The 23,733-nt window shown below is 38.7% G+C and overlaps 1 protein-coding gene across 1 annotated transcript in view; it reads left to right on the top strand.

The window, feature by feature from the left end:
- The window catches only part of Oxsr1 (oxidative stress responsive 1), a 155,504-nt gene that overhangs the window by 77,938 nt on the left and 53,833 nt on the right, over positions 1 to 23,733 (top strand). The window contains exons 6-8 of the mRNA XM_004642146.2: positions 917 to 1,026; positions 5,907 to 6,008; positions 21,497 to 21,630. Coding sequence (XP_004642203.1) covers positions 917 to 1,026; positions 5,907 to 6,008; positions 21,497 to 21,630 — 346 coding nt within the window. The remainder of the gene's footprint in view (positions 1 to 916; positions 1,027 to 5,906; positions 6,009 to 21,496; positions 21,631 to 23,733) is intronic.

The raw sequence follows: 23,733 nt of genomic DNA, 5'->3' as shown, positions 1-23,733 counted from the left end.
CAAACCAACCAAAGAAAAATTATTGGTTAAAGTATATAGAAGTCTCTATTTTAAGGTTCTTGATTAGAAACTATCACCTAACAAAATGGGAAATTTTGAAATACACTGGCAATCCACAGAATCAAAGAAAGACTAACATTAAGCCTCAGGATGAGCAAGAGCCTAGTTGTGCCAATGACCTTCAGTATGCTCCTGTTAGGATGACTCAGGTGTAGTGACCCTTACTTTTCTTATTTTTCCATTTAAGCTTTAGATTTCCAGGAGACTATGATTGGTCTAGCTTGGATTAATGTGTCTAACCCTGGCTCAAATCAGCTATACCCTGGGGTCAAGATCACAGAACACAGGTACAAAACTAGAGCTATTGTTAGAGAAGGAGAAATCCTGGTGTGATGGGCAGTCCTTCTGAGTGACTTGGCTTAAGTAATTTGAGGTAGAATTTGTGTAGAGAAAATACTGAGGCTTGAAGAGGTAATCTGAGTTCGTCAGTGTCACATTGCCATAAGGAGGCTCGGGATATGATTAGGGTTAGTAATTGTAATTGATTTGGTGACACCTTCTTGGGGACTTTTTGAATGACAAGCTAAAAAGGATGAATTTTGTTTTGTAGCATTGTTTAAGCTGAGAACATCAGTTCAAAGTGATAATCGAAAGAAAGTGAAAGATGAAAGGGAAGATGAGCATGAGAGTGTTACAGAGAATAGACTGCAGCAAGAGACAGCCTGTGAACTGATGCATGGGCGTGGAGAGTGGAGTAGGGAGCCCTTAAGCTGTGCCTTCATTTAGTTACAGTTCTACCAAAATGAAGAGTAAATGTCACCTTGTGTTCTTATTTATGTATAAGATGGTGGCTATCTTCCTGTCCTTTGATATAGTTACTGTCTTTTTAATACCATGTTTTTGTATTGTATTTCAGACTTTGGGGTTAGTGCTTTTTTAGCAACTGGTGGTGATATTACCCGAAATAAAGTGAGAAAGACCTTTGTTGGCACGCCTTGCTGGATGGCACCTGAGGTTATGGAACAGGTACTGTGATTTTTGTCTTTTTAAAATGGTTTCGGGTTTTGTTACAAAACGGAAAACACTTAGTAGTGTTTGTTTTTGTTGGGTATACCAGTTTGTGTTTGGGAAATACATTTGCCTGTGTCTGTTTCTTGTTTAATACTTTAAAAAATAAAACAAAAAAATATACTCCAGAACTTAACAGACAGGGTCTCGCTCTCCAGCCCAGACTGACATTGAATTCTCTGTAATCTTTTTGCCTCAGCCTCCCAAGTGATGGGATTATAGGTGTGTGCCACCAGGCCCAGCCTTTAAAAAAAGTTCTTATATGAACTAAGCGATCTAACCATTTTACATGTAGCTTTCACTGCTACATTTCTTTTCTTTCTTTTATTTTCACTGCTATGCTTCTTTTTTTTCCTTTTTATTTATTTATTTATTTATTTATTTATGGAACCAGGGATTGAATTCAGGCCTCTGCGCTTGCCTGGCGCTTGCTTATTCCACTGAGCCATCTCCCCGGCCCTCACTGCTATATTTCTTAAAGGACTGGTTGTTTGTACCTGCCCATTCATTTCCAAAGTGCACATCAAATAACTGCAGCCTGTTGTCACTATTCCCATCACTTTAAGGAAATCGTTAATTCTCAGATCCAATGCTCTTTCTGATTACTTAGCTTATTTGTCCACTTGGTGGGATTTGAAATTTGGGAGTATTTCAACAGTATTCACTTCTTTAGCTTTCTTACTCTAGTTTCATTTTTCTCCTGAGTGCCAGGCCCTTTCTCTTTTTTTCCGACTGTCCATCTGCTCCTAAATGACATTTTCTCTCAGAACCATGTTCTAGGGCTCTTCTTGTCTCTGACTGCATGTACTCCCTAGATACTGTGATCTATGCCTCTGTTTATTCCTGACCTCTAAATTATGTGTAATCCAGTCTTGCCTTGTTTCTAGGTAGTTGTTTCCAGATCTATATAGATACTTTGTATAAATGTATTATATCAAACTCAGTATGTTAAGAACTAAATTCATGTTTTACTTTGCTTTAATCATTTGTATTTAACGGAAGTCTTACACAGAGTAATAGGATATCTGAGCACACAACATCTGATACTGTACAGATGAGACTGGCAGCAGTTTATTAGTCATAGGCTGGGAGAAGACTGTGTATGCTACACAGGGCTATGTGATGTTGCACTCAGGAACAGAGTAAACAGACATGGGCTAGGGAAGAAGCACTTTATAGTACTGTGAGGAACGCCCCTGGTTTTTTTTTTTTTTTGTATTTTTTTTTTTTTTTTAGGGAAGGGCCTACAGGGTGTTCAGGGTCTCACTACTAGATTGGACTCATAGTGATCTGCCTGTTTACAGCTTCCCAAGAGCTGGGATTATAGGCACGTGCCACCATGCCCATTCTCAGTTGCAGTCTCAGCGCTCCCTAGGGGTGGGACTGGTGGGCACGGGGATTGAACTTTGGGCCCCTGTGCCTGCTTGTAGGCGCTTTCATCCCTGAGCTATTTGGCTGGCCCTAAATAGAACTAATTTTTTTTTTTTTTGGTGGTACCAGGGATTGAACTCAGGACGTTGTGCTTGCCAGGCAAGCGCTTATTCTACTGAGCTATCTCCCTGGGTCCCCCAGGTTTCTTTAGACAGATGTGATTGACTGTAAGGAAGTGGAAACCTCCTATTCAGGGATAAATAAGAAGTGTACCTAGTGTGATTGAAAAAAGAGGGTTGCTGAGCTAGGGAGCATTATCTGCTGTAGCAGAGGGAAAGGTGTATTGGTTAGCTATTAGTTGCTGTGACTAAAGTACCTGGCAAAAACCATTTAAAGGTGCAAGCATTTATTTTATTATTATATCACTTACTCATTTACCTATTTATTTATTTGGTACAGGGTCTTGCCATGTGGCTTGTACTTGTAGTAATTCTCTTTTCTCAGCCTCCCCAGCGCTGGGACCACAGCTTTGTGTCACCATGCCTGGTTTCGATGGCTAGCATGGCATGCCGTGCTGGGCATCCAACCTGGGTCCTTGTGCTTGCCAGCCAGGCAGTTAGATCTCTGAGCTCTCTTCCCAGCTGCAGGGGTTTACTTTTGTTCACGGTTTCAGAAGTTGTAGTCTGTGGTCAGCCGATTTCAGCATAGAAACACCATGGCAGGAGGACATGGTTTTGAAAAGCTTCCCTTCATGCATCTGGGAGGGACTACAATAGGAAAAGAGCCAGCGAAGAACTAGGGATCAGATGTGGTTTGCAAGGTCACACCCAAAGTTTTCTTTATGAATTTCAGGGTTATCTCAAGCAAGTCAAGTTGGCAGTAAGATTAACATCACAGGAGGGGAACTTGCCTTTGGGTCATTAAGAGGCCTCCCTGTTTCACTGGATGACAGAGTACTGTATAATATTAAGTCTACTTTATGTCTTATATCAAAAACTCCTGAAACCTATTTCTTCTCTTTTGCCTAAGATAGAAAATGAAAATGTGTACCCATATAATATGCTGATGAGAATGTAGCAGGAAATTTGGCAACATACACCAACAGATTAAAAACTGTTCATACCTTTTGTAACATTTTTTAATATATAAACAATGACAAAATACTACTATAATATTTGGAAAACAAGAGATGTAGGATAGCCAGGCAATGCTGTAATCCCAGCACCTGGAAAGCTGAAGCAGAAGGTTTTCTGTGAGTTTGAGGTCATCCTGAACTACCTAGTGAGGGTTTTTTTTTTTTTTTTTGGCAGAATCAGGGATTGAACTCGGGCCCTTGTGCTTGCCAGGGAAGCACTTATTCTACTGAGCCATCTCTCCGGCCCTACCTAGTGAGTTTAAGGCTAGCCTAAACTCTGAATTACATAGAGAAGCCTTGTTTCAGAAAAAAAAGAAAAACTTTTGAAACTAAAGACTTAGGATCACTATAAAACATTTTTGTTTTAGTTCTTGTATATTTATTAAAATAGATTATGTACTTGTTATAATTATGTGAAATTTATTTTTTTTCCTAAATGATTTGTTTATTTATTTGGTATAGGGTCTCACTATGCAGCTTGGACTCATAGTGATCCTCTTGTTTTTAGCCTCCCCAATTCTGGAATTGCAGGCCTATGCTGCCACGTCTGGACTAGGTTGCTGGTTCAGTGTGCCTAGGGGCAGGGCCAGTGTGGTATCCAGTACCAGGGATCGAGCCCCAGTCCTTGTGTTTGCCTCCGCAGGCACTTAGTCCACTGAGCTATCTTGCTGGCCCCTCTTAAGGGTTTTGTTACAAATTGTTTTTCATATTTTCACATAGAACTAGTTAAACATTGCTTTTAATTGACCATATACTCTTTTTTTTTAAATCTTCAATATTTGAGATTTTATTGGTTGTGTTGAGGATCAGTACACATGATTCACTTTGTACACAATTCTTAACACACATACCAAAAAAAGCCACATACTGTTTTTCAGTTGTTTCAGTGACTTTCCAGCTTCAAATTTAGAGGCAAATTCTCTGTAAGAGGATTAAGTACCAGTATCTACAAATGCTGACGAAGTGTTACTTAAGTCCCACCAGTTCACAATTTTGTATCACATACACTACATATTCAAATTTTTGATCTTTCACAGCACATTAACAAAATGAGGCAAACCGGACTACCACTACCAAAGATGTTATAGAGTGCACACGATTCTGACAGGGCAACAATTAGAATGTAGTTTTCTTTAGGAAACAACTCTACCAAAAATCATGAGAATAGAAGTTATTTAAAGTATCCAAGACATATTAAATGCAGGACTGTAATTCCAAATTGCCATTTAGTATGCTTTGTATTGCAGGATATAAAACTAACCCTCACCTATGGAATGTTAAGCTGACTCCCAAGAGTGTTAAGCGGACACCCAAGAGAGTCAAAGCCTGCCATAATTCAATATCCCACTATTTCTGGTTGTACCAAAAAATAAACAACCAGAGAATGATTTTACCCTAAAAAAAATCATTTACACTTAAAAAATGCAATGAGGTGGGATTCCCTCCTTTTTAAAAATGTTTCTAGAGCTACTAAAAAACTTGCATTTACAAAATAGTTGATAAAACTATTCTTCTGGATTGTACAAGAAGGGAGACAGGGAGCACTGATAAGACATGGTGTGTGATTAATCAGACTGGGCTTCTTTTTCTTCTGCTTCATCAGAAACTGCACTCTCCTCATTTTTAGTTTCTCCATTTTCCGCAGGTAAATCTTTCTTGGTTTCTTGATTAGCCACTTCAGCCTGTTTTCCCTTGGCTCCACTTTTCCCTTATTGCTTGCACTTTTTTGTCCGAAGATTTATCCTTTCCTGCTGCCGTTTTTGGCTTCGTTTCCACTTTAGCTGGAACAGGTTTAGCCGACAATCTCGCCGATCACCTCTTGGGCTCCTCCTTCACCGCCCCTTCTGCCGAGCTGACCTTCCTCTTGGGGATCTTGGCGGCACTTGGGGCGCGCGTGCGGAGGCTGCAGGTCGAGGCGGACTAGAGCCTCGCCAAGATAGGCAGCTCGACCGCTGCCGTTCCTCCTGCCGCCAGAGCTGCTGGAACCCCAACCATATACTCTTTTAATACACTAAGGTTAACAATTTGTTTTTTATGAGTATTTGAATTGCCTTTTTTTTTTTGGCCTCTCTTACCAACTGTATTTAGCTTTTCCTACTTTACTTTTTTTGATTTAAACTTATGTACATTATTTATTTTTTAGTTTTATTTTTTGAGACAGTCTTGCTCAAGCATACATTAAACTAATTATTCTGCTTAGCCTTTCAAGTGCGGGGATTATAGCATGTGCTGTTACATGTGAGTTTCATTGTTCTTGACCACTACCAGAAGCTAGTTTTTAAATGTGCTTATAGAATGGCAATCATCACAATGTACTCTTTGTTTTTTGCAGGTCCGAGGTTATGATTTTAAAGCTGATATTTGGAGTTTTGGAATCACTGCAATTGAACTGGCCACAGGGGCAGCTCCTTATCATAAGTATCCACCAATGAAGGTAAGACATTCAGAGTATATATCCTAGTTCCTTGATTTTTTGACTACTCTTAGTACCTCACAAGTGGAATCATACAGTGTTTATCTTTGTGACTGTCTTATTTAGCATAATGTCCTCAGGTTGCATCCAAGTTATAGAATGATGCAGATTTTTCACTATTCCTCTTTTTATATTACAAAGGCAAGTGATATTGGAGGAAAACCTCAGTTGTAGGGCACTTGCCTCACATGCCTAAAGTCCTTGATTTGATCCTAGCATTGTCAAAAATTATTATTTTTTATGGTGTCAACTAAAATAATTTGTTCTAAATCAGTGATCCCACTGTCCTACAGAACACTAGAATTGTTTCCTATGTAACTATATTTTGATAAATGTTGTTCACCTTCAATTCCCATTGCCACCTAGTCTGATGACACCTAGTCTGTTCTCTTCCTCTTTGAGATCAACATTTTCAGCTGCTCTATATGAGTGAGAACATGCAGTATTTGTCTTTCTGTTCTGGCTTATTTCACTTAGCATTGTGCTCCAGTTCCATCCATGCTGCTGCAAATGACAGAATTTTTTTTTTTTTTTTTGAGGTCAAGTAATTTTCCATTGTGTATATGAACACATTTTTTTTAATCCATTTATCCATTGATGGACACTTAGATTGATTACATATCTTGGTTATTGTGGATTCTAGGGAAACAAACATGGGAGCGCAAGTTAAGTTTTATTTTTTTTGCAAGTAACTTTTGTAGATGAATTTTGTTTCCTTTGTATATGCACCCAGAAGCGGGCTAGCTAGATCACATGCTCTGATCTTTTGCTCCATAATGGCTGTACTAGTTACTTTTCTGTGGGTAGGATAAGACTTTCCCTTTCCTGTGTTTTTATCAACATTTGTTCTTACCATTTTGTTTGTAGTCATTTAAAGTGGAGTGAGAAGGGCTGGGGAGATGGCTCAGTGGAATAAGTGCTTCCCTGGCAAGCTGAAGGGCCTGAGTTCAATCCCCGGTTCCTCCAAAAAAAAAAAAAAAAAAAAAAAAAAAAAAGTGGAGTGAGATTGTATTAGTCAGGGATTTATTTATTTATATTTTAGGGAAGGGTTTACAGGGTGTTCAGGGTCTCACTACCAGATTGGACCCTTAGTGATCTACTTGTTTACAGCCTCCCAAGAGCTGGGATCATAGGCATGTGCCACCATGCCCGGTCTGAATTTTTCCCACAGCACTTCCCAGGGGTGGGGCCAGCACGGCAGGCCTGGGGATCGAACTCCTGGCCCTTGTGCCTGCTTGCAGGCCATTTAATCTGCTGAGCTATTTGGCTAGCCCTATTAGGGTTTTACTAGAGGAGCAGATATAATACAAGGAACAGATATAACACAAGATGTACCAGTCACATAGTCAGATGAGAAAGTGTGCAGAGTGTGTGAAGCTCCCTGCAGGGTTCTGTGCAAGTCTCTATCAGTGGGCCGTTGAGTCTGCAATGGAAGGCTGAAGAATCTACGACAGAACCTGCAGAGTGTGCGACAGAAAGGTAAAGGATCCAAGCCAGAGGCTGATGAGTCTGCGCTGGGAGCCAGAAGATGAAGTCCAAGCTAACTGTGAAGACTGAAGTTCCTCTAAGGAAGTGGAAAGCCAAATCTTTCCTCATCTTCTTTATATCCCCTTTTTGTGCTGAGTTACTCTGGGGCAGGGCCCCCAGAGCCCAGAGTGTATAAACTGAGGCTATCTAGCCAAGTTGATACAATGTTATCGACCACTACAGAGATGATACTTTATTGTGGCTTTAATTGCCATTTCTTTTGTGAAGTGTGGTATAGATCAGTGTGAAGACCCTGTGGGATCAGCCCTTTTTAATTTTTTAGTTTCTTAATCTTGAGAGACTCTCACTAAACTACGAAGTTGCCCAGGCTGGACTTAAACTTTTTGATCCTTCCTCAGCCTCCTAGGGTACGGATTGCTGATCTGCACTGCCACACCTGGCTTGTGTTAATAGTCTTTATTTCTGCTCTGATCTTTATTATTTCTTTTCTTGTCTTTCTTTTTTTATGGAACTGGGGATTGAACTTTGGCCCTTGTGCTTGCCAGCCAAGCACTTATTCTGAGCCATCTCCCTGACCCTATTATTTCTTTTCTTGTATTCATTTTGAGTTATTCTTTTGTATTCTTGAGTTCTATTATAGGATTATTTATTGAGGTGTTTCTACTGTTCAATATAAGCACTTAGTAGTGTAAACTTTTCCCTAATAGTGAACCCTCAAGTTAAGACCAGCCTGATACATGAACAACTTGTGTCATGACCGAAATTTTAGTTTTATCTTAGAACCACAAAGCCTTGAGTTATGACTGTATGTTGGCTGCTTGTGCCTTCAGATAGTTTCAGATATAGAATTAACCCTTAAAGCGTTCTGGAAGGAACATTGCAACATCATTTCTGTATGAGGTTAATTGAGAAATCCTGTGCCAGTGTCTCTCTAAGGATATGGAAATCTGCATGTAGATAGGAGAGAGATTTTGAAGGCTATGTAGAGGAACCTGAGCCTTCCATTTGACAGCTTGAGTTACAGCTAGCCTTTACAATGAATTGGATTTTTTTTTTTTAATTTTATTTGTGTGTGTGTGTGTGTGTGTGTGTGTGTGTGTGTGTGTGTGGCCAGCTCAGCCCACCAGGGGGTGGGGCTGGCTGGTATGTGGTACTGGGTCCCTGTGCTTTGCTAAGCTTGTTCTATGTAGATGCTTTAGACCACTGAGCCATCTCATCAGCCCCTAACAAATCTTTTTTTTGGCGGAACCAGGGATTGAACTCAGGCCGTTGCGCTTGCCAGGGAAGTGCTTATTCCACTGAGCCATCTCCCTGGCCCCATGAATGGGGTTCTTAAGTCAAGGGTACACTACACTGTTCTTGCTGTTATTTCATAGTTCTTGGTATGCTGTGATTCCAAGGAAATTTTGTAATTTCCTGTTGATTTTTTTTTTAAGAACTTGCCTAATTTCCCTGTGTCTGTAAACTTTTTAAAGTTTATCTTGATTTCTGTTTTTATTCCATTTTGTCCAAGAAGATACATGATAATGATTTCAGTTATGAATTTTCTTGAGACTTGTTTTGAGGCCTCTGGGTCCATCCTGGAGGGTCCTGAATATAAGTGAGGACTGAGGTCTGCAGCTTCTGGGAAATGTTCTCCATGATGCTGGAGGTCTGTCTGGTTTGCACAATTCCTATATTAATGACTGTGTCAGTGATTTTATTGGAATGAATCATTGATCTTCCTACAGAAGTGGGTGTGTTGGAGGCTTCCACTGTTTTTTGTATTGGAGCCTTTTATGTCTAATGCCATTTGTATTAGCAGCGTGCTATGACTTTGAGTGTATATAAGTGTTACATTTTTTTGTTGAAATGGTTTATCAGTATGTAGTAATTTTCTTTGTCCTTTTTTATAGGTTTGACTTTAAGACCATTTTATCTAAGTGTAGCTACTTCTGTTTACTTTTGGCTTCCATTTTTGCAGATTTTTTTTTTTCCATCTTTTTACTTTGTTTTTTTGCTGGTTTATCACTCACTGTTTTATTAAACAAATAGATAAAACACATGATATATAAATACATCAAAATTTACAAGATAGGCTTACAGTCGCTATCCACAGAGTTGGATGTGAAAGTGGAAAGGGTCTGTCTGCACACTGGAGACTGAAGGATTCAGACTAGGGTCTGGAGCTCACTGCAGTGTCTGGTGTAAGTCTGTATCAGGAAGCTGGTGGATCTGCACAGGAAGCCAGGAGATGATATCCAAGGTGGAGGGGAAGACTGGAGCTCTTCTGAAGAAACAGAAGCAAATTCATCTTTTCTCAGTATCCATTTATACTGTGCAGGTAATGAGCTGCCCTAGGGTGTGGAATTGCTGAGCCAATTTAGTTAGGCATCTCTTAACGAAGCTTTTTAAGTTGACACAGTCAACCAGCTATCACACTCCATCCTTTGTTGACAGCCAGTCGTTAGATAAAAAAGACAAGCTTATAATTATACCCAGCATATTTATGTCTACCCTGCATACAAACAGAAATGCACTAATTCTCTCCCCAGAACAGAAGGCAAATTTTCTGGTGATGCTTACTTTTAACATTTCTACAACCTGAATATTATAAGATAGATTGAATAATCCTTAAGAACCACTATTAGATCTATCAACATTATGTTACATTAAAAACATATTAGGAGAGAAATAGTACAATTGGAATCATTGTTTCTGTAGCTGATCATGGGGTCATAGCTGGTATTTAGAACTACCTTCTTCTACTACCCATTCATATTCCATCGGCCTTCAGCAAACATCTCAGCAGGTCTTAGTTGTTTCCCTGGTGGAGTGACCCATACCTTCATTCCTGAAGGCCCTGGACCATTTTCCACTCTGCCTAGATCAAGTTGTTGTAATTTCCTATCAACTTTATTTTTTTGGAGACAGGATTTTGCTGTGTTGTTCAGGCTAGTCTTGAACTCTTACATTGCCCAGGGTGGCTTTGAACTTGAAGCAGTCCTCCTGCCTCAGCCACCCAAGTACTGGAATTACAGACATGTGCTACCACATCCGGCTCCAATTGACTTGTCTTGTCTTGTGTTGTCTTATCTTGTCTGCCTACTTGCTTTCTTCTTTCTTTTCTTTTTTTCTTTCTTGGTACTATGGAGCCAATTCAGGTTCTTAACGCCTGTCACGCAAGCACTTTTGCCACTGAGCTAGCTCACCAGCTCTCCAATTGATGTTAATAACAGAGCAAAATAATACTAGGAGGTACCTTAATGGATCTTCTTCATTCCAAGTGTATTTTTCCTTTCATCCATTGTAGAGTAGTAGTCCAGTTTTCCCCTTGATAGTCTGGGTCAATCACTTCTGACACTATTGTGACTATTTTTAAGTTGTTTTCTCAGATGGATAATGACACCAAAATGACCAGATAGAAGTCTCAGCTTTCAGTTCAATACTGTTATTGTTGTGCTTCCTGGTGTAAGACTTACTTCCTTTGGAGCTAAGACTTCTAAGCCTGGAGAACATAAGGTTGTGGAAACAGGAAGTAAAAATTCTGCTAGTGGATCACTGGGTGATGAGTGGTACTAATCCCACTTCCTGGGAATGATTTCCTGGACCTGGGTGTCTTGGCTGTGGGAAGAGACACAGTACCATATAGTGGGTGCTGATTCAAAACGTACAGTCTTTTGAAGAAACTTGGCCTAACCCTGCAAGCTATTGCCACCTAGCTGGCATTGTCCTGTGTTTTCAAAAGATGATTCCACTTTTTTATCAATCCAATCACTTCTACATGGTGAGGAATGTAGTTAGACCAGTGAATTCTATGAGTACAAGCGCATTACCTCACTTCTTTTTTGTAAAATGTGTTCCTTGGTCAGAGGCAATGCTATGTGGAATTCCATGATAGTGGATAAGGTGTTTTGTGAATCCATGGATGATGGTTTTGGCAGAAGTATTATGTATAGGAAAGGCAAATCCATATTCACAGTACATGTCTGTCAGTGAGGACAAAGTTCACTCCTTTCCGTGATGGAAGTGGTTCAGTTTAATCAACGTGCCATAATTTGCAGGTTGAATATCTCCCCAGGAAATGGTGCCATATTGTCCAATATGTCAATATTCAGTGTTGGTCTCTGCTTCTGGTGTATTAGGCATTCAGCATTAGTGTAGCCAGACCACCTTTGGTGAGTGGAAGTCTGTGTTGCTGAGCTCATGTATAACCTCCATCCCTGCCACCATGGCCATTCTGTTTGTGGGCTCATTGGGCAATGACAGGGGTGACTGAAGGAGGTTGGTCACTGTCCACAGAGTAGGTTGTCTTATCTCCTCATGTCACCTTTTGGTGAGCATTTACAGGGAAATAAATACTGTTACATTCTTTGCTTATATGGAGAGGTCTACCCACATAATTTTTCCCAAAATATTTTTGTCACCAATTTTCTAGTTATATTCCTTCCAAGTTCTTGCCTGCCCATGAATCAGTATATAGTCACTTATCTGGCCATTTCTCCTTTGAGGCAAAATGTACTACCAGGCACATTGTTCAAAGCTCTGCCTACTGTGATGATTTCCCTTCGCCACTGTCCTTCAGTGATATTCTGGAAATGGACTGCAGTGCTACAACTATCCTTTTGTGGGTATTGCAGAATGTGCAGAGCCATCCATAAACATGGCTCTGTTCTTCTCTTTCTCTGACAGCTGATCATATGGGACACCCCACAAGGCCATAAGTACATGCTGGGAAACAGGTTTGTATAGAGGCATAGGAGCCAAAGGCATCTGGGCAACTTCTTCATATAATTTACTTGTACTCTCTGAACCTACTCTGGCTTGATTATGTGTATACCATTTTCATTTAATGTTAGACTGTTGGCCGTGCATGTCCAACCTTATGACTCAGTGAATCAGGACCCAGGTCATGAGAAGACACTCAGGTCCCATGGTGACCTGGTGTCTCATTGTCAAGTGTTCATTTTCCACTAAGTCCCAGGAGCAGCAAAGAGCTGTTTGTCAAGGGAGAGTAGTCGTCTACAGATGATAGCTGAGCCTTGCCCCCAAATCCTGAAGGCCTCTTCAGTTTACCTATGCAGGCCTGCCAGAGATTCTAAACAGCATCTCTGCCTGTCACTGACATTTCAAGTACCATTGGATTTGTTGGATCATATGGCCCCAGTGGCAGAGCAGGCTGCAGTAGCAGCCTGGACCTATCATAGAGCCTTTTTTTGTTCTGGGCACCACTCTAAACTAGCAGCTTTCTGAGTGAGGAATGTGTTGCCTTCAAAATCCAAATCGGTCCACTAGGTTTTATTCCTCTTTTGGTTGTAGGGGAGCCAGATGCAACAATTTATCTCTTACATTAGAAGGGATAGCTCTACATGTCCCATACCACTGGACTTCTAGAAATTTCCCTGAGGTAGAAGGGCATTGTATTTTCATTAGATTTATTTCCCATCCTTTGACTCTCAAATGCTTTACTAATAAATCCATAGTAAAGATAGTATCCCCTTACTCACTTGGCCCGATCAATATAACATCATTGTAATAGACCAGTGTGATACGTGTAGGAAAGAAAGACAATAAAGATCCTTATGAACTAAGTTGTGACACTGGGCTGGAGAGTTAAATATAACCCTGAGGTAAGATAATAAAGGTATATTCCTGGCCTTCCCAGCTGAAAGCCAGTTGTTTCTGATGGTGTTTTGGGATAGGTATAGAGAAGGCATTTGCCAAATCAATAGCTACATATCAAGTATCAGGAGATATGTTCATATGTTTAAGCAGGTTAGCCACATTTAGTATCACAGTTGCAGTTGGAGTTACCACTTGATTTAGTTTATGGTAGTTTACCATTATTCTCTAGGACATATTCATCTCCTGCATAGTCCAAATGGAAAATTAAATGGAGATTGGTGGGGACCACCACCCCTGCATATGTCAAGTGTTTGATGGTGACACTAATCTCTGAAGTCCCTACAGGAGTGTGATAACTACTTTTGGTTTACTATTTTACCAAGTAAGGGCAATTTTGATGGCTTTTATGGCTATTATGGTTGGTTTTCCCAACCCTAATAGTACTCACACAACATGTTAGGGAGCCAGTGTGAGGATGTTGCCAAGTAGTAAGTATATCTATCCTAATTACACATTCTGGAACAGGAGAAATGACTACAGGATGGATTTGAGGGCCTATTGCACCTCCTCTGAATCTGATTTTTGCTGACACTCTCTTTATCAGCTATCTCCATAGGTATGTATATTGAAGGGCCACATTGATGTTTTGGATCCTTTTCTATGATTTGAGTCTGGTTTTGGGCCGGGAGGCAAAGGTGGGTGGTGAGCATGGGTCCTGAGGAGTGTCAGTGTTATCCTGCTTGGTCAACATGGGATTAGTTTCCTCAGGTATACTAGGAGAGGATAATGCTGCAGAGGATGTGGGTAGGGATGCCTCTGCCACTGTGTGAGGAAATATCTTCCTCTGGAAATATTTTATTAGTGTCTAAAAGCTCAACATCCTCAGCCCTTTCAGGATCCTCCCACATGTCTCTCTCCCACCTTTTGGGATCCCATTTTTTTCTGGTCAGTGCCTTTGCCTTTGGTTCAGATATTCTTCGAGGATGAGCACTAAACTTAGGTTGTAGTTGGGTTTATGCAATCTTTGCCTTTTGGCTAAGAGAAATTTTCTTTCAGGACACATTTGGAGACTTTAATTTCTTAAGTGGGAATTTTTATCTTTGAACTTCTTATTTTCCTTTATTAATTTGTCCTCGAATCAGAAGTCTTTAGATTTCCTATGGATGTTTTGAGCTCATTATTTTCCTTTATTTTGTCTAGAGATACTAAGACCATCCAGCATCATTGTATTTCCCACTCTGCCATTGAAATTTTGATGTGTGGAGTTGCTAAATTCCTTACATCTCACAAATGGTGAATTCGTATAATCAAATGGATCTACATAAGCATATTAATATAAACAGTTCACACCAAGAATTATCGATATTCCCCACAGAATTAGAAGGCAAGACCATGGTGTCTTTAGTTCTCATCAAATTAGCCAATTCCAGGCAACACAAGATATATAAATGTATAAGAAATTATAAGATCAGCTTATGATGGTCACCAAGAGTCGGGTGATGAAGTGTGCAGAGGCTCTGTGCACACAGGAGACCGAAGGATTCAGTCCAAGGTCTGGAGCTTACTGCAGTGCCCTGTGCAAGTCCATATCAGAAGGCCAGGGGTCTGTGATGGAAGACTGAACAATCTGTGGAAGGCTGAAGAGTGTACTGGAGATGATGTCTAAGGTGAATGTGAACACCGGGGCTCACCCTTCCTCATTTCCCCTTTGTGCCACCCAGGTAATGAGCTGCCCTAAGGTGGATTTCCGCCCACCCTATGGTTTGAAATTGATGAGCTGATTTAATTAAGCTTCTCTTACCGAAACTTCTCAGATTGACAAATCAATCAACCATCACAGCTGATGAGGTAAATTTCTTGTAGGCAGTGTATATTCAGAGTTGAGCTTGAGTATTTATATTTATCTCTTTTATCAGATTTTTTTCTTTCTTTTTTTTTTTTTTTTTTTTTTTTTTTTTTTTTAGGGAAGGTCTCAGTATGTAGTTCAGGTTGGCTTCGAACTCATGGTGCTCTTCCTTCCTCAATCTCCTGAGTGTTGGGATCAAGTGCTAGGATTACATGCCTGGCAATTTGAAAAATTTTGACACTGTTGTCCTGCACTTTTTTCTCTTTCTGAGACACCCAGAATGTATATATTTGATCTTCTTAGTGGTATCGTATAGGTCCCTTAAATTTTTTATTTATTTATTTATTTTTTTATGTGTGTGTGTGTGTGTGTGTGTGGCCAGCTCAGCCCACCAGGGGTCGGGGCAGGCTGGCATGTGGTGCTGGGGAATTGAACCGCGGTCCCTGTGCTTTGCTAAGCTTGTTCTAAGTAGGTGCTTTAGAACACTGAGCCATCTCACCAGCCCTGTATAGGTCCCTTAGACTCTCCTTTTTCTTGATCTTTTTCCTTTCTGTTTCTTACTCAGTTTCCTTCTTCTGTTTTTAAGTTCATTGGCCTTCTGCTTGCTGAAATTCCCTCCCTGCCTCATATATTTTTCAGCTGAATTTCATTTGAGTTTTTTTTTTTTAATCTCATAATTGACATTTCTGTTTTGTTCAAAAATTCATTTTCATGACTTTCATCACATTGTCTTTTAGTTCTTTGAGCATTCGTTTTTTTCTCTTTTCTTTTTTCTTTTTCTTTTTCTTTGGTACCAGGAATCAAATTCAGGTCCTTGCTCTTGCCAGGCAGGTGTTGTGCCACTGAGCTATATCCCCAGTCCTCTTTAAGCATTCTTTTTTTTTTTTTTTTTAAACAATTTATAATAGGTACATTCAAAGGTATTAAATCTGTTTATATTTATTTATTTAGCAGTAGTAGGGATTAAACACAGGCCTTTTGAACTCACATACATCTCCAGCCTTTAAATTTTTTTTCTTGAGATAGGCTCTTTTTTTTAAAACTTAATTTTATTTATTTATTTATTTGTGTGTGTGGCCAGCTCAGCCCACCAGGGGGCAAGGCTGGCTGGCATGTGGTGCTGGGGGATTGAACCGCGGTCCCTGTGCTTTGCTAAGCTTGTTCTCAGTAGGTGCTTTAGACCACTGAGCCATCTCACCAGCCCTCTTTAAGCATTCTTAAGGCCATTGTTTTAAAGTCTTTGTCTGATATTTTTGTCTTTTGAATGTACTATGTTCTGCTATTTCTTCATATGGCTTGTGATTTTTTTTTTTTTTTTTGTTCAAAACTACATTTGAACACTGTTAACTCTGGAATTCAGTGTCTTCTACTCTGGGACTTAATAGTTTTTGTTGTTTTTTAATTATTGTAGCTCACCTCTGTGCCAAGGTTTAGTCTTGAATGTGGTCTTAATGTCTTCTGAATCTTGATCTCTAATTCTCTGTTTATTGACATTGTCCCCCATTTTTTTTTAAGCTTCCCCCAGTGTACACCACCACACCCATCTCAGTGTCCTGCTGAGACAGGTGTGGCTTGTGGTGCTGGGGATCAAACCCCAGTCCCTGCACTCCCCGTTCTTTTAACTTTTGGCTCCAAGAAGGACAAAAGCAAAAATTGTGATAACTAAGAGGGAGAGAGGCTGGTACTATTAGCCGCTGATCTCTTTCTGTACCTCAGTGATCAGAAGTCAGCAAAATGAGCGTACCAGTCTCCAGTATTGAAAAAATAAGGTCTTTTTCTTAACTTGACTCCTGGCAGCCAGGTGGTGGGTTGCTCTTGCAATATGTATGTGTACAACTCCTAATCTGGGTTTGGGGTGGAGGATGGGTAGCTGCTTCAGAGCTAAGAAAAAATTAACTAGTTTATTCTCCAAGCCTTTCCTTGAAGTTGTAAGCCTTCCATATACTCTATAGTTCCAAAGTTGTTACCCAGTAGATTCTGGTCATGTAGCTGTCTAGGTGAGGGAGAGAAACTGGTACTTTCTAGTCCACTGTCTTTCATGAATTATTTCTTACCTGTAGTGTTCTTCACCGTGTTTCTTCAGACTACTGTGGCAGTTAAATTCAAATTAGGTATTTGGTGCTTAGTATTACATGACTTTGTAGAATAAGTTGTGTTATTCTATATATGTTGTGTCTCAACATCTTCTGACTCTGTTCTTAGATTAGTAAGATTATGGACCAGCATCTCTCTTTAATGAGTTTTTCGCCTTTGCTCTGTAAAGCAGAGCAGTTTTATTTGGTTTATTTATAAGGTTGAAAGGATTACATATTATATTCAGCATTTGTTAAGCACTTAATCTGTGTCAAGCACTATTTTATTTATCTTATTAATTTATTGAGAAATAGCAATGAGACAGTTTCAAAACCGATTAGTAGAATAGTTTCTATAATTAATACATTGCATATTGTTGTCTTCGTAGTGGTTATTCATAGTACAAGATCCAGACATGATATCCTGTCCAAACACTATTAGTATAAATCTTTCATCTCATTGCATTAAGAGAAAGTAGCTGTATATCTATTCTATTCTGTATATACAGATACAAAGTGGCCCTTCATTTGGTTTTTTTTTTTTTTTTTTTTTTTCGGAACTGGGGATTGAACTCAAGCCCTTGTGCTTGCCAGGAAAGCGCTTATTCCACTGAGCCATCTCCCTGGTGGCCCTTTATTTGTATCCCCTTTTTTTGTTTAGTTTTGTCAGAGATGGGTGTTCTATTGCATTTAAATATTGTAGCTGCATGAATTCAGCAAAATAATCCAGTATAGTCCAGTAATCCATAATAATAGTGGGTTATCCGTAGGTCTGGCAGTGTCAGAAGTTGTTGACTTGAGCCTTTTACAGCTCAGCATATTAACATGTTTTCTTTCTTTCTTTTTTTTTTTTTTTTAATGGAACCAAAGATTGAACTCAGGCCCTTGTGCTTGCCAGGCAAGCACTTATCAACTGAGCCATTTCCCTGGCCCAGCATATTAATATGGCTTTACTTTTTATACCTCATTTTTATAATTTTCTGCTAGATGATTGACCAAGATAAAGCAAGACTTCTGATGAGGTCAGTCAAATCTCCTTAGGATTTGCCAGGAAACCATGTATAACACCTTGTAGATCTTTTGTCAGTGTCACTCATGTGGATGAGTCACGGCCATTGCTTGACCAGTTTGCTCTCTGTGAAAGCCTGAGAAAATGTTTTCTCCCCATGTGACTCTCTTTAGGCACAGTCTACATCATCGATCACTTTCCTCTGTGGCCCCATAATCTCCTTGATGAGAATATTTGGGATGTCACTGAGTTACAGAATGTTACAGTACAGGTTCTTTTATGTCCTGAGTCCTCACTGACCTTGAAAGGCTAGGGCTGTCTTTGCAGCCCTTCTTTTTCTGTAATTTTTGGTCTACAAACTTAATTTAACTCTCCAGAAGAGAAGCTTAATGATATTATTACCCTATAACATAGGCAGTTGAGCTTAACCTCACTGTCTGAATATCAAACATCTTAGACATAATATGGAACAGGTATTTTCCATCAAGTATTTTTTTTCTTTTTTCTTTTTTTTTTTGTTGTTGTTTTGATGGAACCAGGGAATGAACTCAGGCCCTTGCGCTTGCTAGGCAAGTACTTATTCTACTGAGCCATCTCCTTGGCCCCTTCTATCAAGTATTGATATGTTAAACTTTATATCCCTACAGAATGTGAAGAAAGGAAAGAAAAAAAGATTAAAAATATATTTAAAAAATAGGAACAAACAATTACATATTTTTACACAGAAACTTAGAAATTGAACCATATGCAGCATTGTAGGAGGACAGTCCTTTAACATGTTTTTTTTTTCTTGTCTCCTGTTTTCATTTATTACCCTTTTTTTTTTTTTTTTTTTTTGTGGAACCAGGGATTAAACTCAGGCCTTTGTGCTTGCCGGGCAAGTACTTATTCTACTGAACTATCTCCCCGGCTCCTACCCTTTTTTTTTAAAAAAACAAACATTTACTTGAGAGATAGTATGGCAGTAATTGTTATGACATGACAAGCAGTACATATTTAGAAGACCAGAATGACAGGCATTCCAAGCATGACTCTTGTATTACACATTGCTGTGTTCAGTGCAGTTGCTTAGTTCACAGGTATCAGCATATATAGTTAGTCAGGATGAGAATCCTACCAATTAACTGCTAGGTTCAAAAACCTGTTAAGCACTGTTTTAATTTTCATATAATATATAATTCATGCACAGTGTTCATGGGCCAGATGTGTTTTTTGTTCTCATTACTTATTGACTAAAAATAAAAACAAATTTTGCTTTGTGGTAGAACACTAAACAACTTTTATTAAGTGGACTGTTATTGTATAATTTAGTAGTTACTTGAATTGTGGTTGATGATCCTGCTAGTTTAGTGACAAAAAGAGTTATAATATGTACAGGAATTCTTTTCCGTTTGTAGCTGTACTTGTTTTCCTTTGATTCTCACTTCACCAGAGTCCCCATTATTTTGTTTAAAATGATGACCATCATTATTGTAAATGGTTACTTAGGTAATTGCATCTGTATCATCTTAAGAAATGATGTAATTCTGTCCTCTTAAGGTTCTAACAATGTAGAGAGGGACAAAACCAGTAAACAAATATCATGAAAAACTTCTGTATATCTCCATATTCAAAACATACCCACTGACCTGCATATTTGATGATAATTTTGATAATCTTGAACTTTTGTTATATTTTAAGACTGGCCTTCATCTACAGGCTTAAGGCTTTTAGGAGTAAGTGAATATTTACCAGGATTTGAAGAGAAGGTGTTTTTAGAGCTGCAAGGTGGGTGGCTGTTTTTTAGACCCTCAGATGGTTTATTTTTTAAAAGGTTGCAGTGAGTAGTGAAGGATATTTACGTTTCATCCATTCTCATAATTGTAGACAGATATATACATTAACTTTTTTTTTTTTTTTTTTTTTGGCAGAAGTGGGGATTGAACTCAGACCCTTGCACTTGCTAGGGAAGTGCTTATTCCACTGAGCCATCTCCCCAGCCCCCAACTTATTTGCTTAAAATGAAAGATATTTGAAGCATTATTTAGTTTTTGTAAATGTATATTTAATCACAAGATCAAGAATAACACTAATTATGGCCCCCCTTTTATTTTTATTCTTAATTTTATATTTACAAAAATGAGGCTGGGGAAGATAGCTCAGTGGCATAAGTACTTGTTTTACAAGAGCAAGTTCCTGAATTCAATTCCTGGTACCAGAAAAAAGGGGAGGGTCAGGGAGATAGCTCAGTAGAATAAGTGCTTGCCTGGCAAGTGCAAGGGCCTGGGTTCAATCCCCGGTTCCGCAAAAAGGAAGAAATAAAAAACAAAAAACCCCAAAAACCAAAAAAAATGGCATATGCTTTTCTGTTAAAAAGTCAAGCTATATGGAAAGTACAAATAACCTACATCATATCTTGCAAGTATGACCTTCATTCCTTATGTCTATGCATCAAACTCATATATATTGCCATGAAAATCAAAGAAAGAAGAGATGTAGCCTGGACACGCTAACCACGATTGTCAGTTGCTGCAAGAGAGATTGCAAAAATGTGGACCAGAAAAGTCAGTAGCTTTGTTAAGTAGGACATGCTTGGTGATTTTTTTTTTTTTTTGGTGCTGGAGATTGAACCCAGGACCTTGCCCTTGCCAGCCAGACACTTAGGCTGCTGACCTTTTGGCTGGTCCTATTCTTGGTGATTTCTGTAATGAAATTTTTGAGTTCTGGAATAGAAGGCCACATTATGAGATGTCAAGGAAAAACAGAACTGTAGATAGGTAGAGTTAGCAACATGATACTCTTAGTTTTGCTGTGGCTTTAGTGTTTTCTTAAAAGATAATATGGGGCCTGGAGAGATAGCTTGGTAGAATAATTGCCTGCCTTGCAAGCTCAAGGTCCTGAGTTCAATCCCCAGTACTACCAAAAAAACCAAAAAAACCATAATTTGATTGTTTAAGAATCTAATTAAGGCTAGGGGACATGAAGATACAATGGGTTCTAATTAAAGGATACGGCAGTATTATATAAGGAATCTTGTAGACAAGTGTTTTGGGAAACCAACTTTCTAAAGCATATTATTCAGGTGGATGGTAGATAAATAACTCTGGGTTCTAAATCATTGATCTAGATGTGGACATTTAGGAAGTAAAATGTATTTGTATGTTGGGGCAGCGGGTTGTTTGCTGTATTGAAAAATGTTGATTGCAGTAGTTAACTTTTTTCTTTTTTGTACTGGGGATCCAACACAGGACCTTGTGCTTGCCAGGCCAGCACTTATGCCACTGAGCTATCTGCTTGGCCTTTTTTCTTTTTTGGTACTGGGAATCAAATTTAAGACTTTGTGCTTGCGGGGCAGGTGCTTGTGCTACTGAGCCATATTCCCAACCCTGACCACAATAGTTAAGCTTTATTGAATCATCAGAAGTTTATACACTACTGAAAATTCTTACAGGTTTTAATGCTGACACTGCAGAATGATCCTCCTTCTTTGGAAACTGGTGTTCAAGATAAAGAAATGCTTAAAAAATATGGAAAGTCATTTAGAAAAATGATTTCATTGTGCCTTCAAAAGGATCCAGAAAAAAGGTAAAATACAAGTTAATCTTCACTGTTCTCTCATTCTGATATATAAACCATTGTGGTAAGTCTAATGATAACATTCAGATATATACTGGGAATTATCGGTTCATAGTTGAAGAACCAAATGTAAACTAACATATACACAGACTGTTATACAAGATTAGAAGTAATTGAATTGGTTAGAATCTTTTTTATAGTATACATTGTGCCCTGAATAGTTCAGCTATTTGCTGGTTAATTTCTTTCTTTTCTTTTTTTAAAATTTTTTTTTATTTATTTACGTGTGTGTGTGTGTGTGTGTGTGTGTGTGTGTGGCCAGCTCAGCCCACCAGGGGGCGGGGCTGTCTGGCATGTGGTGCTGGGGGATTGAACCGCGGTCCCTGTGCTTTGCTAAGCTTGTTCTCAGTAGGTGCTTTAGATTACTGAGCCATCTCACCAGCCCAATGGTTAATTTCTTATAACAGTAAAGTTGCATATTGTGAATTTTGTATTAGTAAAATGGTAGGTTGATGGGATAGGCTTGTTTTCAACGTGTACTTCAGATTTGTAAGTAAACAAATATCTAATGTAATTTATGATACAGTAACAAAAGCAGTACACGTAGCAAATTTATGTTTAGTGTCAAAAAACAGTACTACACTTCTTTCCACCATCAGAAAGATTTTAGCAAGAACACCAAAATATCAGATAAATTTCTTGTTAATGTAGTACTAGACATATTAAATGGCAAGTGAGAAAGTAAATAGGAATATTTAATATTTATATGTATTTTTATTGAACAACATTCTAGAATATTGGAGATCATGAGCCCAGCCTATTACAGTCTTTGTTCACGAACATCATTCTTTCCACAATTCTGGTTGTAAACCATAGTGGATGAGAACTGACTCAAATTTCCCCATAAGGTCAACATTGAAGTGAGCCATTGAATCTGATTTGGTTCTTGTCCAATTTGGTTTGTGACCAAAATTGTGGAAAGAATTAAATTTGTGAACTGAGTATCTTTCAGGTCATGTAGATACTTAATCATAAAAGCAGAACTTATATTTCAGATTTTGGATTCATACTTTAGAGACTTGTTCCTACTGTATCTCATTTTTCTGTTTTACTTGTGTAGTCAGCTCTCCATATTCACAGATTCTGCATCCACAGATTCAACCAACTATGGATCAAAAATATTTCTGGAAAAAAATTACATTATATTAAGCATGTACAGGCTCTTTTTCTTATTATTTCCTGAATAGTATAGTATAGCAACTATTTACATAGCATTTACATTCCATTAAATATTATAAATAACTTGGAGATGATTAAATGTTATATGGGAGAGTAGCTTAGGTTATATGCAAATTTAGTGCTGTGTCATTTTATGTGTAAGAGACTTGAGCACCTGCAAATTTTAAGATAGATGAGGGGGTCCTGGAGCCAATTCCCTTGGGCACACCAAGTAACAATTATACATTCCACTGAACTTTGTAGCAAAAGTTCTTCTATTTTGTTTTCATTAAAGAGTGGCATTAGGGCCAGGGAGATAGCTCAGTAGAATAAGTGTTTGGCGCAAGGGCCTGAGTTCAATCCCTGGTACCGCGAACAAGCAAAAGTGGCAACAGTGACTTGGACATCCTTGGTTGTGTTTCTGGTTATATATCATATGACTTCACATTTACTATTGGCAATACTAGAAATGGTAAGGAAAACAGGCAACAAAATTAAAACTTACGGTGTTAGAATTTTTTCTCTTTCTGATTAAATGGTTAAAAAGGTAAGGAAAACTTACAGCTGCCAAGTTAGTTGACTAAAAGAACAAATTCTCATTTTACAAATGCTTAAACATGTCAGGTAATGTCTGTTAAACTTAAGGGATCTTGGATGCAAGTTATAAGATTACATAAATTACAAAAAAAATATCAACTCATCTAGTGGCTGCTTTCAGTGGGACACTGGACTTCACATCTTTTTAAAAAGTTACTTTTATTGGTACATTGTTGCAATATATAATGACAGTTGTCATGGGGAGCTAGTTGATATATATCATCTTAATTCTTTTTTAATCTCTTTTTTAATCCCTTTTCCTGCCTCCATTTCTTCCCACCCTTCTTGGACAAAAGA

Source organism: Octodon degus, unplaced genomic scaffold (assembly GCF_000260255.1).
Source record: "Octodon degus isolate 3935 unplaced genomic scaffold, OctDeg1.0 scaffold00147, whole genome shotgun sequence".
Lineage (NCBI taxonomy): Eukaryota > Metazoa > Chordata > Mammalia > Rodentia > Octodontidae > Octodon > Octodon degus.
The sequence above is the reverse complement of the archived record's forward strand: the minus strand, read 5'-3'. Positions and strand labels throughout refer to the sequence as shown.